The 18,564-nt window shown below is 27.0% G+C and overlaps 1 protein-coding gene across 1 annotated transcript in view; it reads left to right on the top strand.

Moving 5' to 3' along the window:
- Positions 1–666: 666 nt before the first annotated feature.
- Positions 667–18,564, top strand: part of LOC108775982 (uncharacterized) — a gene marked incomplete at its 3' end in the record, with an annotated part of 28,352 nt that continues 10,454 nt past the window's right edge. The window contains exons 1-15 of the mRNA XM_018542463.1: positions 667–1,133; positions 1,556–2,011; positions 2,797–2,980; positions 4,136–4,286; positions 4,770–4,851; positions 6,151–6,521; positions 7,087–7,361; positions 7,545–7,735; positions 8,172–8,480; positions 8,566–8,635; positions 16,048–16,204; positions 16,430–16,511; positions 16,644–17,017; positions 17,413–17,687; positions 17,936–18,126. Coding sequence (XP_018397965.1) covers positions 667–1,133; positions 1,556–2,011; positions 2,797–2,980; positions 4,136–4,286; positions 4,770–4,851; positions 6,151–6,521; positions 7,087–7,361; positions 7,545–7,735; positions 8,172–8,480; positions 8,566–8,635; positions 16,048–16,204; positions 16,430–16,511; positions 16,644–17,017; positions 17,413–17,687; positions 17,936–18,126 — 3,635 coding nt within the window. The remainder of the gene's footprint in view (positions 1,134–1,555; positions 2,012–2,796; positions 2,981–4,135; positions 4,287–4,769; positions 4,852–6,150; positions 6,522–7,086; positions 7,362–7,544; positions 7,736–8,171; positions 8,481–8,565; positions 8,636–16,047; positions 16,205–16,429; positions 16,512–16,643; positions 17,018–17,412; positions 17,688–17,935; positions 18,127–18,564) is intronic.

Raw genomic sequence — 18,564 nt, 5'->3', positions numbered from 1 at the left:
GTATTAATTATATTTACTATTTAAATTAATTTGGAAACTGAGAAATAACAATTATAATTCTAAAATTCTATAATTCCCTTCAGTGATCTTATAATTGAGTGATCTTATAATTCCCGAGAGTAATATATTTTATTTTAAACGTTAAATATGATATTAAATAAATATATCAAATAGGACAAATAACCGAATCGACAAATAGATTTGAACTTATTTTCTTTCTTTAAACAATTGCTCTAACCGACAACGGAAGAAATCAAATATTATTACATACCAACATAATGTATCGATAGCTTTATGGCAAATATTATGTACAAACAGACGTAAATACACTACTTAAATATGTAAAATTTATTTAAAAAGTTTTATTAATATTAAATGATTTAATTTTTATATAAAACTTTTAATAGATTTTTAGTTTTTATTTGGTTTCGTTATAGATAAAAATTATACGGAAAAAATGATAAATTAATTACAAATATCATCAAAGTATACTCAATAGATATTATTATAAATACAAATGATTTTTGTAATAAAGAAAAGTAGAAAAATTAATTTTTCTAATTATTTTTGTATATATGTAAAAATTCATATAGCATTTCAATAACTCTCATTTTTTTATTTTTTCTATAATGGATAATAGCAGATACTTAAAAGAAGGGATTTAATATGAGATTTCCAAAGTTGTTATTAAATATTGGCTTAATATTGATCACAAGAACAGTGTCTTGCATGGATAATAATGTAGAAATTATCGATCGTTTTTTACCCAACAACTCGGTACCAATTCATTATAACGTTAAACTAACACCGCATCTCGAAGAAGGCAATTTTACTTTCTACGGTGAATCCAATATTACAATCGAGATTCGTTATGAATTGTCAAATATAACTTTACACTCGTGGGAATTAGAAATAAATGAAACGGCGACAACATTGATCAACGACTATGGTACGGTTTATAAACCGGTGAAACATATTCAGATCATTACATCCGACATTTTGGTACTGAGTTTCAATGATGTGTTATCTCCTGGTCTGTACATCTTGAATATGAAATTTGCCGGTAACCTATTAGATTCTTCCCAAAAACAGGGATTCATGAAATTTTCGTATTTATCCCCTAAAGGAAATACGTAAGTATATATTAAACATGAAAATATATTTGCAACATATGAATACATAGTATCCGTTTTTACCTTTTTTTGCTTCTATCATTGTTTCCGTACTAAAAGGTTTTTTCGGTAAAATATATACCTAATTAAAATATAAATGTATACATATATATTATAAATACATGTATGTATATTATAATTATATTCCTCCAAAAAAATATACATATATCGAATTAAAATATATGCAAATTTTAATACTTCAATTTCAAATAACTAACATAACTCTAATTCGGTTTTTTAATTTATGTTTACCTATACTTAAAATATTTTTATAAATTTTGTATAAATAACAGACAGTTAAAGGTAATTAATATTTATTAAAGTCTTATATTAATTGACATAAATAGAAAACTTATTATCATTTAAAATACTTTATTAAACAGCAGGTGGTTAGCTGTAACACATTTCGGACCGAATGGGGCCAGACGAATGTTTCCATGTTGGGACGAACCGGCAATAAAAGCCACTTTCAGCATTTCCGTAACACATCATGAGAAATACAGTGTACTGTCAAATATGCCAATACGAGAACAACACAACGAACAAGAAAACATGATATGGACACATTTCGAGACCACTCCTGTAATGTCCACTTATATCGTAGCGATTGCAATGTCTGAATTTGTTCGCGGTCCTAACGCAAACGGAACCATCAATATGTGGTATAGATCAATAACTTTGACATCGAAAGTAAAATTCGGACACAGTACTGCTGACAAGATTGTAAAATTCTTGAATCGTTATACTACTAGTTCCCAGAAGGTACCGAAAATGGACCACGTCTTGATACCGAATTTTGTAGTTGATGGCATGGAAAATTGGGGTCTCATCACTTACGAGTAATATACAGTTTATATTAAGTTATTACATATAAAACGAATCAATATGTTAATTTTAGCCTTAAAAATTTAATAATTTAAAATACTTGTGCATCTCGAGATAACAAAAGAGCATGTGCATTAATGTTTGGATTGTCTAAACATGTATCTATAGTTTTAACTTTGTACAACGTATTTCTATATATCGTGCATACAGAGATGGGTGATACATAATGCCATTATTTCTGAACCGTTACCTTTTACAATATCGATTTGGTAATAACCTTGTAATTTTTGATAATGGTAACCAATTGAAAGCTGGGGAAGACACATGAAAGAAATAGCTTGTTACTATTACGCGTTACTTATTAAAATTATTTGTCAAAAAATAATAACTCATTACTTATAACGAGTTAAAATAGCATTGACGCATTGATAAATTCCTTTTTTTTCCCCAAATTACGCATAATAATGATAAGCTACTTTTCAAAACTGACTTTCCCATTCTTATAATTTTTAGTTAGATATTTTTATCAACATGGAAATTGAAACGCTACTTATTTGTAATGAATTATTATTATTACAAAAAGAAATGGCAAAACTACTAACGTTATATATTTTCCATCCCTGTAATATATATTTATACCCACGCACATGCACATGCAAAAAGAATTATAAATATCTATGTTATTTACGCAAGAAAATTATAAATAATGAATTGTAATATAATTAATCAGTTTAACACGATAAACTGCATATTCAGTGATATTTTACATTATTATATATTATTATTTTCTGTATTTCAGTGAATCAAATATTATTTACGATGATGACAGAGATCCAATGTTAAAAAAAATAGAAATAGCGTTGTTAATAGCGCATGAACTTGCACATCAATGGTTTGGCAATTTGGTCACTCCATATTGGTGGAACTACCAGTGGTTAAGTGAAGGATTTGCTTCGTTCTTCCAAATGTACATAATCAACAAGGTTATTGAATGTTACCATACATAATGCATGATTATTTATTGGAAAAAGCATTTTAAAGTAAATTTTACTATAAGATTAGATAATAATATCAATTAAATATGATTAAAACTACACTTTCCAAAAATTTATTAAGATGGAACTAACGAGTGCTCTAATTTAAAATTATGAAGAATGGTATAACGTGTTTTTGAAATGAATTATAAAAATATGTTGATACAATTGAAAAATTTACTAATTCATTTTTTTTACATTTTAACATTATTTTTATGATTAGGAATCATAAGAATATTGTAATTAGAATTCGAGAACACGTTTTATTCTCTGCATCTATGTTTAGAATTTAATGAAATAATAAGATTCGAAATATTTTGAATCTTCATATTTTATTAACATTTCATATTAAATATACTTTCTAGCAGAGTTTCATAAATAATTAATCTTTAGGCATTCTAATCTTGATAAAAGTTTGTCATAAAATTGTTAATATATGTTAGGTATAATTTTGGTTTAATTATGAGCATATCCACAGAGAATTCGGAAGTTTAATTAATTCAAAACCTTTCTCCCGAAAGATTTTATTTTTTCGTTCTTTATGAAACGACTTTATTTTTTATTCTGAGCAATTTTTTTATTATGTTATAAAATAATGTTTTTTCTTTTATGATTATGTATATATAATATTTCTAGAATTTCCGTTATAGCTTTTTATAGAGCATCTGATACATAAAAAAAATTTCGCAAGATTTTTGAATCAAGGAACAAAAAATGCTCCGATAAATTAATGAGTACTACATTAATAAAACTATATTTTTTTTAAATTACTTTATTTTGCATATAGTTTCTTCAGGAAGAAAAAGTTATAATTTACAAAATTTAATATTTCTTTATTGTGCACTTCGAAAAAAAGGTATTCTAAATTTTAAAATAAAGCAATTCATTATTGCAAGACAATAGCTTTTTAATTCTTTATGTGTAATAAGGGGGTTAAGAAATCATCCCTCTAGTAAAAAAAATCCTAGACAAAAGCCAATGGTTGTAATGTAAAATAGCAAATGTAAAAGCGGCAAATAGACAATAATTTTTTTATTTTTATAAAATGCAAGCTTTTTTCGGAAACTTTAATATTTAATCACATTAATGTACTTTCTTTTACAGATTTTCAAAGATTGGCGGACAACAGAAATATTTATGTTTCATGAAATACAGCAATGTTTTTTAAAAGATACAGAGTTTTCAAATTCTGTTATAATGAAATATGGTATTAATTTTGAAGATGACTCATTGAATTCCTATGTAAACAAAAAAGGTAGGATTATGTAAAAAAAATTATAAGCTATAGTTTATAGATTTTAAATTTATATAGGGGAGAGTTGCGCACCGAATGCGTATTGGTCGCCTAAATCATATCTCATCAATATTTATTATTATTAGTATTAATGCTTAATATAAGCAACATTTAGTAACAATAATATATATATAATGCATGAGGAATGAGTGATATAGACAAAAATATAATAGATTACTTGTTGTTGTTGGTGAAAAGATAAATATAATAATACATGTCCGAAGCTTCAATTTTCTAATATTTATTAATGTATAAAACAATGCCAAATGGAAAATATAATAAAAAGTTGGTTTAATGGTATGCGTTCGTCAACTCTCCTTGTAGTGAGAAAAAGATAAAAAACACAATACTAATAGCATATATTAAATTTGTACGTGTATTTTAAATTTAGCTGCTTTATAAATGTATTACATATTAATTGATATTTTATGTCTATTATTGCAGCGTCAGTTTTATTACGCATGTTACAAAACATAATTACTGATGAGGTATTTCGAAATGGAGTCATTATATTCTTGACTAAACAGTAAGTGTGACTCTCTAATGTAACCTTGTATTTTTATATTGTAATATGCTACAACATTATAACTATAATAACAGTTCTAATATTCATGATAAAACATAGAGCATATGCCATTAAAAAATTAAATATAAAAATCGACTCTCGAAAATTTCAAATACAAAGAATAAATAGGCTAATGAGAGTAAACTCGCTGTTATCAATGCGAAATCACAAAAAACAATATATATTCGTTAACAATCAAAAAATGTCATATATAAAATACTATACGTTTCGGCCTAACATCCGGGCCATCTTCAGTAGTAAATTCACAAAAAAGACATGGATCTGTAGAAAAGTGGTCACTCTCAACGTCAAACAATCAAATCCACATGGTTGGTAGGTCATGTGCAAACGACAAGACGTTAATCTAAGTAAAAATTAAAAATTAATGACAATGATTGAAGAAAGATGAAAATGAACACTCACCGACAAATCCATGATTAACAAGATAAAGTTGTATTAAAGAAATAAAAGGCCACCATCAGACAAACAACAAATTAATATAAAACAAGTCAAAAGATAAAAATCCGAAGATAACATTTTGGTGGTCACGATTTAAATGTAATAATAGTAAACAGAACAACTCTAAGAGGAGCAACGATGTATCGATTTATCTCGCAGTAACCTCGATGAACATAAATATCCAATAAAGTCGTACATACAGTTATAAGCGCATGCGTGTAACCAACGATACAGGAATCGATATAATTCTTCCAATCAGATAACAGAGATCACACAGATATATCGAAGTCATAATATATCACACATTCAAAAAGAAATTCACCGAAATTCATTAAGTAAAGAAACATAAGAATGGTGCAAAAATTTTTTGATTGTTAACGAATATATATTGTTTTTTGTGATTTCGCATTGATAACAGCGAGTTTACTCTCATTAGCCTATTTATTCTTTGTATTTGATATGCCATTAAATTTTATAGATGTTCTGTATTATATTTAATTATAGACTGTATGCTTTGGCCCGTATTTAGAACGCGCTTTTATCGATAAATATGCATTTTTATGTAAAGTTCTGTATACGTAACTATATATATATGTATATATATAACATTAACTATATAATATACGTAATGTTAATTACATAAGAATAATATGCTAATATGATAAAAACTCATTCTAAATTCAGCCTTTCACGTTTTATAAGTTTTTACATGTATCTTTGAATCCAACGACATTAAATATTTACTTAAACTATATCTTTTAATAGTCAATATACATTACTCCATGTTTGTCAAATTTGTAGTCAGTTTCACTCGGTTACTCCGGACGATTTGTGGAGCGCCATGCAAAGTGCTCTAAACCAATCTGATATTCCTCATGAAGATTACAAAATAAAAGAAGTAATGGATACTTGGATGAACCAAGAGAGTTATCCTTTTGTACATGTGGAGAGAAATTATGAAACTGGTGAAGTAACGATATCAAAAATATGTGTAAAGCAATTTGAAGAGATTAGTTGTGCGAATAAATGGTGGATTCCTATAACTTTTGCTACACAGTCCAATCCAGATTTCTCCAATACTGTACCTCGTTACTGGTTACGACCAGATCAACATAATATAAGTTTTACAATTGATCCAAATGATTGGATTATTGTCAATTTACAACTAACTGGTAAGAACAAATAAATGAGTTCCATCTTTTTACTTAATTGTTTTATAATTTTTTTTATGGTACATATGTACAATATGTAAGGGAGACCGAGGTGAGTTGAAACAACGTCGACATCTCGAAACCAGTAATAGTCGATAATCGGGCAACAGTACAATTATAACCTTTGTCTTTATGTGTATTAAAATTGTATTTGTTTAAAACATAATATACATATCTTTTTTAACTAGTTTTCTTTATTATTAAAAATACGAGGTTTTTCCGGAGGAGCATTATTTCTGAACCTTTATCACTTTATGTATTTTTGTATGTATTTTGTATTTATAAAACCTTAAAAGAGATTTAATATTTAATTTTCTAAAATTTTTTTTGTTAAATATTAATTAATGTAAAGTAATTTATAATCCGTAATTTCTATATTTTTCATTGTGATATACAATATGTTACATTCGTATGTTACATTAAGTAATGATAAAATATATATATTTAGATATATATAAAAATACATCTTGATAAATACAAATTTAATAAATATATTTAATAATACATATAATGAATAATGCAACAGGATACTATCGTGTTAGTTACGATAACGAAAATTGGCAAAAAATTGCAAATTATTTAAATAGTAAGGAATATGAAAACATACACGTTCTTAATCGTGCTCAGATTGTCATTGATTCGTTCATATTGATATTTGATGATCGAATAAGTGCCTTATTATTCCTTCAACTAAGTGGCTACTTATCGAAGGAAAGAGATTATGTGGCATGGCAATCGTTGTTCGAAGTTATAGAACATATACCGAAGACTCTTTTACTGCCGGAAATGAGACATTTCAAGGTAGGACTTTATAGTTGAACAATATTAAATCTTAAATCTTATAAGACCATGAGAATTAAAACCAATGAGAAACAAACCATAACGGTCAAGTCGGATTATGGGTGCTTCTATAATCGTGTGTGAATTTATATACTGTCGAATTTTTTTCAGATTTGAAACGCATTATTATTTCATTATTTCTAGATACACATTCAACAATTCCTCGATTGGCTTCTTCGGAACGTAAAATACGTAGAAGATCCTAATGATAACGATGTTACAAAATTGATAAGGATAAACGCATTAAAATGGGCATGTGTTGTTGATAATGAGGAATGCAAGAACATGACCGTACATAAATTAAGTAGACATCTTGCGAATCCCAAAACCTACACGTAAATTTTTCTCACTTATAATCTCGTAAATTGTATTTGTATGTGCGTGCATACGCCAGCATATCGATACAATTACAGTCGACATTCTATTTCTTCAAATCGTCGAGATCAGACATTTTTCTTTATAATCTCAGTCCTTACTTTTATTCAATAATGAACGTAATAATAGAATAAATGTTCCATTATGTAAAAGTAAAAATATAAGTACAATGAAATGACAGGCTGCGTTATCGGTATATCTTCCTTCATTTTGTTATTTCATTGTTATATTACAATATCATATGATAGTATAACAAGTGTTTTACACTATAGTGTAAGACACTAGAGCAGAATAGATATTTTTACAATAAAATATAAAAATACAAAATTTGATAAAATGGAAGGTCGGCTATTGTATGAAATATATGTATTCTTTCTTAATAATTACATATTTTAGAATTTCACGGTGGGAAAAATATGTATATTGTACCGGTATGATGACAGCCAATAAAACTACTTGGGATAAAATGTTCGAATTATATGTAAAAGGAGAACTAAAACACCACGATAGAGAATTATTGAAAGGTTTGAGTTGCGCTAGAGATCCTGATATCATCATCAACTATTTAAACATATTAGCACTAAATACCTCATTATTTAACAATGATAAGCATTCTCTTGTCTTTAAATATATTCTTGAACAGCATGTACGAAACGATATAATCCTTGATTACGTATTAGAAAATTTAAAGATTATAAAACCTAGGTAATAATATTTTCGTAAATGTTTACTATATTTAATCAAAAGAATTTATTAATTATGAATATGTTATTTTGTTTATATACCATAGATTACTTACTACACTTGCAGTGATAAAATTAATTCTTGAGAATATTTATTCTCTTGAACAAATAGACAAGGTAAGTTTTATAATTTAAAATTCATAGTTATTGATTTATTCATTATGAAATTACTTTAGCCCTTTGACCACAGTTTTCAGTAGCATCATTGTTACAATGTTGCGAAGTTATTACAATATTGTTAACACGTTGAAAATGTTACTGCAATTCAAGGGTAGTTCAAAAAATTTATGATTTGATACGAAAAATGACGCCATAAAAAAATATCAGACTATTATATAATTTTTAAGTTTGTTCCTTTGTTTTTTCCCAGATCTATTAAAATTTTAAATAGATGCGTTTTTTAGTTTTTTTGTTTCGTTTAAATGTACAAGGTCGAAAACTTTTCGAACTAATGTACTCTCTTATTATTGAAATTTCCTGTAATACGCTTTAACTGTTCCATATAAAGAATTACAAATTAATACAACAGTAATAATAAATTGTGTTTGCATATGTAGACTGCATTATTATATTTTTTCGGAAAACCACATTATAAAATCGAATGTAAAACCGTTATACTTTAAAATATATGTATAAAACTAATATTGTATTAATGTATAAATAGAAAATAACTTAGAAAAATTTCAAGAAAGTCATCCTGTCTTAGATTAATGATTCACTCAGTTCTCGAAATTTCCATTTTAAATGAAAGACATGTTTTATGGTAAACATTTTTACAGTTAAGAAGTCAAATATATTATTTATATCTACATATTATATATATAATATATATATATATATATATATATAATATGTAGATAGTGGCCTAAGACACTATCTGCGTCTCCTGATATATTAATAAATTATTACGTACTTATCTTAATGTTACATTTAATTAAAAAAGTAATGTATCAAATTGCTGCGTAAAAATAAATTACTATTTATTCAGTGCCTCGAACTAATCTGTTTCAGGTAAAAACGTTCTTAGAAATTAATTTTTATCGATATCCAATCACTTTGTTTGAAATACAAAAACTGATAGACAAAAGTATAAATCATCTTATGAATTTCATAATCCATTTTCAACAGAAATTTTATTTCTAAGAAGAAGATATAGATTGAGAAGTGATTATTGATACTTTTACAAAAAAGTTAATCTGTTGTAAAACTTATATTTACTTACATTAACTTTATTATAATATTATGTTTATCTATGTTATTAGACTGTAACTATTCACATATTTTTAATTCTTTTTAATATTTTTCAATAATTTTATAAGATTTAGTATTCTGTTAATAGTTTGAGAAAACTATTGATAAAATGAATTAAACTTTTTGCCACATTAATATTTTTTCAATAAAAAGTAATTTATGTTATCTTATATGTATAATAACATATTAGACCGCTTGACGTCGTTTGTAGAATATTTTTAGAAACACTGTAACTCTTATTTATTACATTCTATTCAAAGCACTTGTAATTAAATTGTATCAAGTGATGACTATTTTCTAAGTGTTGTATTTGTAATAGTACCACTTTCTAATAACAGATATTTAAACTGTTTGTAGCATTAATATTAATTCTTATTACAAATCTTGATTTGGAAGAGATGTGAAGTGATAACGTCACTTTGTGATAAAATGCTGATATAAAAGGTTTTATTTATACAAAAGTTATTATTAAATAAAATAAAAATATTTTTATATATGGATTCTCATTATTTAGTGTTATAGATAAATTGAATTTTCTTTATCTCACACTCCCTCTCTATGCATATTTTCTATTTTAAAGAAATTAGTTTCTCAGAAGAAAAAAAATACGTTTATTCGCAAAAATGATTCTTTAAGCAAATTAAATTTTCACAATCTCAAGGTTCTATAATCTTTATCCCTAGTAAAAATAATATATTTTTTATTATAAGTTTATAAAAAGCTTCAAATATTGAATAGATGTTTCATTTAAATTTTAAAGTATTTATGACTTACAATTGGTTTACAAAATAGAAATTTAAACATGGAGTTGTTTAAGATATGTTCACGATTATTCAAAAAATTACGCTTTGAAAACAGTACTTCAAAATAGCAAGAAAAACTCTTAGTAAATAATCTTAAACAACGTAACCATCGATAAAACTCTTCATAAACAATATAACTATCGATAAAACGCTACACAAACAAGTATAAACATAATGTCTTATTAAACATTTTCTCTAGGAATGATCATAATTTAATTTATGTTAGTTATTATGCAAGGCTATTAGAGTCATGTAAGTTTTATTTTGCTATCTTATAATTTTTATTTAAACAACAATTCTAACAGATTAAATGTTTCTATCGTTCAATTGTGATCATTATCAGTAGTTATAGATAGTTGTTTAATAATTAATTGTGTCGGATATAAATCTTATGTTGTGTGAATCTGGAGATTTTGTTAATTTCTTTTATAGTCATCTTCTTAGTGATTAATCTTTATCTTAAATGATGATATTACATGGGTTCTTAGTCATAATATTATTATAAAGATAAAGGTGTACATCTTGTCAATACACTGGATCCTCGATTAAAAATTTTAATTTACAATTTTGATATAATTTTCTGTATACTTAAACCGCATTAAGTGCAATTCTGTATACTTAAGACCGCATTAAGTGCAATTTTAGAAAAAAATTAAGTCAAAGCAAATATATATATGTATATGCACAAATTGCATATACGATATAGAGGAAACAAATAAAAACAGACAGATAGATAGCTAGATATATAAAAAGAGAAAGTATATTAAAATTAGAGGAATAGGAAAAAGAAAAAAAAAAAGAAGATATTTTGAGAGTAATAAAGATTTACCTTTTGTAATTTTTCTATATAAAGGTAATTTTATTATTAAATTAATTTATCTCTTTTCAATTAGTTAATTAATCATTCGTGCATTAGGTACATAACTAAATGTTAACAAATCTTGAAAGGGTCAAATTCAAGAGTAACACTTCAATATTTTCTTGAGAAATACGTCTACATAAAATTTTTTATAAAAATGTAAAAACCTTTTAAAAATGTAGCATGTTATCCTGTTTTTTGTTTTACTATATTTCTTATATATTTATTAAATATTTATAATATTATTATTATATTGAATTTCTTTACAGAAAGTTTCACATTTTTAATTGTTTATAACTCATAGAATCTATGGCCGGTATTCATAAACGTTCTTATAAGATCATCTTAAATAACGTCTTAATGATTAAATACAGCCATCTGATTCATAATATCTTAAAACTGTAGTCAAGACTAAAATAGGATCTGATTGTAATTTATTAATACTGTCTTACAAATCATAAAATTCGTTATCAAAAACAATATAATTCACAGTTCAAAATTTAGAAAGGTCGTCCTTTTATACACGTTCACAACATCATATTCAGAGACATTTGTAATCATTAGATATTTGAGAACGTTTTGAAGTGGCAAGACGAGCTGATATGCCGAAGTATCGGTTATATTAAAAGATTGATAACTGTAATTAATTAACTACAATTAATTCAAATCTATTGAATTTTTATCTGCACAAAGGTGTAACATACAAAGTAAGTTGTAAAAGATAATAATAATTTAATTCGTATTTATTCATCGTTAAAGTTATAAAATATATGTGAAACGTAATTCAAATCATTTAGTACAATAGAATATGACTAAATTTCATTACATTCCTTTGAAATCTTTTTTTTTATAAATTAAGAATTTGTATAGGCCTGTATGTATGTATGTATTTATATATATATATATATATATATATGTATATATGATATATATATATATATATATATACACTTAAATTCTTTTTAATCAACACATTTCTGCCTTTTAATGTTATATAACTGGAATTAGAACTGAAAAACAAGAGACATTCTTGAATTTAATTTTACATAATATAATTCGGTAATTATTTACATTAGGGGACACCTCACCGGTGTGTAAAATATCAAGTAATATACTCATAATCGTTATATGCATAACGAATGGAACACACACACACACACACACGGGCGGGTGCAAGGGGGCGGCCTTCGGCCACCCCCCCGCACCCACACCGTCGACAGAGGTCTGCCCCGACAGTACTATCATAGCAACAGTACAATCGTAGAAATCGAGTGCCCCTGTGAAGAGGAGGGGGGGGGGGGTTAAAGTTACTTCGCGTGGAAAGTTTAACGTTTCTACGCAGGGAAAGGTGTAGAATAGTACTTAATATCATACATGTGTTATACATATATCATATGTTAATTTTAAAACTATGATTGTTAATAACTTTTTAACGAATGACGAGCGACGGTTAAAACCTGTTTGAGATTACTCAGGGTCGTATCCTTGAGAACATATGTCAAGGTCAAGGTAATTGTGGAGAGTCCCCTGATCTAAAGATTTACCGGTTTCACTACTGTTAAAAATAACTTCAACGCTTAATATCTCACAAATGATAAGAGTCCGCCGCCTAGTTGTTAAGGCAAAGTTACTCAGAATCATGACCTTGACAACATATGTCAAGGTCAAGGTCATCGGTGAGGTGTCCCCTAATCTAAATAATTACCTATAATTCTAACTAACTAAACAATTCAAATCTTACACAAAGCATATGGTAGAGTGGGACTTTTTCGTCCACTTCTCGTGATAATATTTGTATCTGAACAGTTTATGCTCAACTTTTCATTGCATTGTATTAATTTTTTTAATGAACAATTGTAGATACGTAAAAAGAGGGTTTGATATGGGATTTATAAAATTGTTATTAAATATTGGCCTAGTATTAGCTATAAAAACGACTCTTTGCATCGGTAATAACTTCGAAATTATTAAACGATTACCGAATAACACGAAACCAATTCACTATGATATTAATATAACACCGTATCTTGAAGAAGATAATTTTACTTTTTACGGTGAAGTCAATATCAAAATCAAGATTCGTTATGTAACGTCAACAATAAACTTACACTCAAGAGAATTAAAAATAAATGAAACTGCGACAAAAGTGATTAAGGACGAAGATACTACTTATAGACCGTTAAAATATATTCATGACAATCAAACCAACATTTTGTCAATTATTTTTATTAGTATAATAACGCCCGGTCTGTACATCCTGCACATGGAATTTGCGGGTAATTTATCAGATCCTTCCGAAAAACAGGGATTTATGAAATTTTCATACTATCAACAGCACGTGTAAGTAAATATTAAAACATGAAGATATATTTGCAACATATAAACTAGTTTCTGTTACTATCTTCTTTGTTTTTATTATTATCTCCATACATAAAAAAATTTTCCAGTGAAACAATATTTCGATTTTTAATCTCGTCAAAATTTTTATTATATGTAATAATACAAATTATAGTAAACAATAATTAGTATTTATTAAATTCTTATGTTGACAAACATGAGTAAAAAATTTGCTACATTTAAGATGTTTTATCAAACAGTAGATGGTTAGCTGTAACGCATTTCGCGCCAAATAACGCCAGACGAATGTTTCCATGTTGGGACGAGCCAGCATTAAAAGCCACTTTCAACATCTCCGTAATGTGTCATCATAAATACAAAGTATTGTCAAATATGCCAATACTAGAGCAATACTACGAACAAGATGGGATAAGGACAAATTTCAAGACCACTCCTATCATGTCTACTTATGTCGTAGCAATTGCAGTGTTTGATTTCTTCACGATGCCGAAAATAAATGAAAAATTAAACGTTTATAAATGGTGGTTTAAATCATTATATGAATCATCTTTGGAATTAAAATTAAAATACGCATACGATACTTTTGAGGAAATCCTCTATCTCTTGAATCAATATACCAGTTTCGTGTGGATAACCAAAATGGACTGCATCTTGATACCGAAGTCTACAGTTAGCAGCATGGGAAATTGGGCACTTATCACATATGAGTAATATACACAGTTTGTAAAGAATTAATTAAGTTATAAATTTAGTGCTCGGAAAAAGAACCGGGTAACATAGCAAATTGACATCCGCCCACCCGTCAGTCATTTGTTGCATACGGGTGAAAACCGATTTTGCGAGTACTCGAATCACACGGGTATCCATGACACGCAGGTACCCGTAATTTGTAATTTCAACTATATTTCCGTTACCATTTAATTAAATCGACAAATTCATGAATGCAATGCGGGTACGTATATAAACTATGAAGTGAGCACCTGTGTATGATTTGGGTATCCGCAACAGAACTTATATACAACTTATACAGAACTTGTATATAAGTTCTATTGTATCCGCATGTTATGGGTATCCGTGTGATATGAGGTCGAAATGCCGCACGACGATCTGTGCGCGGAGCGGTGAAATGAGGGGAACAGCGGAAGGCGGAGGTGATTCTAAAATCGGCCGAAAGTTGCATACACTTTATGTATGTTCACTTTGAACTGGCATCATTTTAATTAATAACATATCAGTTATTTTTCATGATAATATATTATTATTAGATAAAAAGGTTTAAATTTTTGAGAATCTTTCTTTGAACATGGCTTGACTTTTTCATTTTTATGATATGATTTTTTTTCGGATATATGTATATGTACAAAAAATTTCAATTATCCGAATTTTTTATTTACGTAAAAAAATTATAAATAATTAATTTATAAACTGCATATTCAGTGACATTTTACATAATTATATTATATGTTATTTGCTGTATTTCAGTGAATCAGATGTTACCTATGATGATCGCAGTGATCCAACAAATAAGAAAATTTCAATAACGATGTTAATAGCACGTGAACTTGCACTTCAATGGTTTGGCAACTTAGTCACTCCATCTTGGTGGTCCTACCTGTGGTTAAGTGAAGGAATTGCTTCGTTCATCCAAATGTTTATCATCAAACAAGTTATTGAATATTATTAATTCAAGATTATTTATTGAAAAAAAGATTTTGCAGATATTTTCTTCTAAGACTACATACTGAAAAAATTTTCTGATTAAATCTACTAAAATTCTAGTTAAGATAATTTGAATTTTGGTTAAATTAATTAGAAGCTTTTTTTGTTTGTCCATTTTCAACCAATTAAATCTTCAGATAGAATAAATATAAATTAAAATCAGAATTAAATAATCTTCATTAAAAATAATCTGAATTAAAAAATCTTCGTTAAATATTTCAAGATGGAACTATACAATACAAATAAATAATACATGTTTTAATTTGAAATAATAAAGAAGCTTGTAACATGTTTATTGGAACGGAAATAAAAATATTTTATAACAATATTTTAATATAAATTTTGATTAAAAATTAAAAATATTTGTTTTTTGCATTCGTTAAAATTTGCTATTCTAATTATTTTTTATGTTTAAACATTATGTTTAAAAATTATACAAATATTGTAATTATTTTATTAGAATTAGAAAACATTTTATGCGTAGATTTTCTCCAAATGTTTAGTATTCATTCACTGCAAAGCATATTTTCTTTTTTTAGATTTTCGCATTGCGGACAATACATCTTCTTGAAATTGAAGACATACAACAATGTTTATTTCAAGATACAATAGGGTCATTGAGTTCTGTCACGTTGAAGCTTGGCAATTCCCTTGACAAACTTTCGTCGAAGTATTCTACTGAAATTTACAAAAAATGTAAGATAACGTAAATAAAATTAAACTGCTGCTCATAGATCCTTTTAATATGTAGCTCAAAAAAAATATACAGTTAGCCATCAGCTAATAAATATGTTCTTCTTTAGTGCAATGCAGTTTTCTCTATATATAACATATATTTATTAGATACATATGTGTAATATTTTAAATGTAATCTAATAAAAGGTATTATTAATTAATATTTTATGATATGTATTATTGCAGCGTTTGTTTTATTACGCATGTTACAAAATATAATTACCTATGAGGTATTTCGAAATGGTCTCATTATATATTTGGACAGACAGTAAGTGTATCTGATAAACGTTATATATATGCATAGTAATATTAAAATTTGTATACTTTATATTGTTACTCGAGTGTACACTTTGGTCCAAATTTAGGATATGCTTTTATTAGGATATGCTTTTATTTGTAGTCAGTATAGTTCGGTCACTCCAGACGATTTATGGAGTGCCATGCAAAGTGCTCTAAACAAATCTAATATTCCTCATGATGATTACAAAATAAAAGACGTGATGGATACTTGGATGAACCAAGAGCGTTATCCTTTTGTACATGTGGAGCGAAATTATGAAACTGGCGAAGTAACGATATCACAAATACGTGCTCGACAATTTGGAGAAACTGAAAATAAAACTACTAAATGGTGGATCCCTATAACTTTCGCTACGCAATCCAATCCGGAATTTTCCAATACTGTACCTTATTGTTGGTTACAACCAGATGAACAAAGTATAAGCTTTATAATTAACCCAGATGATTGGATTATTGTTAATTTACAATATACTGGTAAGTATATGAAGAAAAATTTAATGTTTTATTTTAGGTGTTTTTTTTCACTCTACTTATTACTACGTAAGTTTTACATCGCATTTATACATAGATATATGTATTTATTTAATGTGTCTGTTTTTTATTTATAAGGGTTTAAAAGAATTGTTTTATGTATTTAACTTTGTACATTTTTGTTAAATATTATAATAATTAATAAAATTGATTTATAATCCATAAATGCTATGCACTTCATAATATACGATATAATACACTATATTCGCGTGTTACATTAAAGAAAGTTAAAATATAGATATGTATTTAAAAATATTAACTGAGTATGTGTGTGTGAATACCTTTTAATAAATACAATTAAAACTAGTTAATAATATAACAAGTATATAATATCACAGGATATTATCGTGTTAGTTACGATACCAGAAATTGGCAAAAAATTGCACAATTCTTAAATACGATGGAATATAACAATATACACGTTCTTAATCGTGCTCAAATTATTGCTGATTCGCATGCCATGGTATTGGATGATCGACTAGAAGGCCATTTACACCTTCTACTGACAGGCTATCTCAAGCGAGATAACAATTATGTGGCATGGCAACCACTGTTTCACATTATAGAAACTATGCAGATGCCTCTTTTACTGCCAGAAATGATGCACGTCAAGGTAAAACTTCATATATATTAGGTGTGATTTAGCTTAGAAGAGTTTTTTCTCTCAAAAATTGTTTTATTTAAAAAAGATAACGAACAAATACCTTGATTAAAATATTTTCATTTCTTGCCAAACACGCATTACGCATCATGCGTAATTATTATATGAATATATGCCAATATTTATAAGAAATGTGCGTAAAGTATATTGACTATATCTGGAACAAAATATATTAATTACTTCATAACTCCTATATATAGAATTACTACAGTTACCTTCTTCACGAGCTTTTTAAACACATAAGTTATGTAGAAGATCCTGATGACGGCGATGTCACAAAACTGACAAGGTTAATTGCCATGAAATGTGCATGTGATCTTGGTATCGAAGAATGTAAGAAAGTGACCGCACTTAAATTAAGTAAACATATTATGGATCCTAATACTTACAAGTAAATTACTTATATACTTATTTATCTTGTAAATTATCTTGTAAATTGTATTTGTGTGTGCATGCTTGTCAATAATTTACAGTCGACATTCTGTTTCTTGAAATCATCGAGATCTGACTTTTATTTTCTAGTCTCAATCTCTCTCCATCCTTATTTAATAAATGACATATGGGGGGCAGAATAAATGTTTTATTATCTATAAAAGTAAAAATATATAAGTACAATGAAATGATAAGCTGCATTATATCATATATCTTCCTTGTTTTTGCATTGTATCATTGTCATGTGATGACATAACAAATGTTTTACATTACGTATATTGTAAGATCAATAAAGCAAAATAAAAATTTAATTTTACGAAGTTATGTTTAATGCAACAGGATTATGGAACATAAAAATACAAAATTTGATAAAATAGAAAGTCGGCTGTTGTGTATA

This window comes from Cyphomyrmex costatus, unplaced genomic scaffold, assembly GCF_001594065.2.
Source record: "Cyphomyrmex costatus isolate MS0001 unplaced genomic scaffold, Ccosl1.0 scaffold3300, whole genome shotgun sequence".
Classification (NCBI taxonomy): Eukaryota; Metazoa; Arthropoda; class Insecta; order Hymenoptera; family Formicidae; genus Cyphomyrmex; species Cyphomyrmex costatus.
The sequence above is the reverse complement of the archived record's forward strand: the minus strand, read 5'-3'. Positions and strand labels throughout refer to the sequence as shown.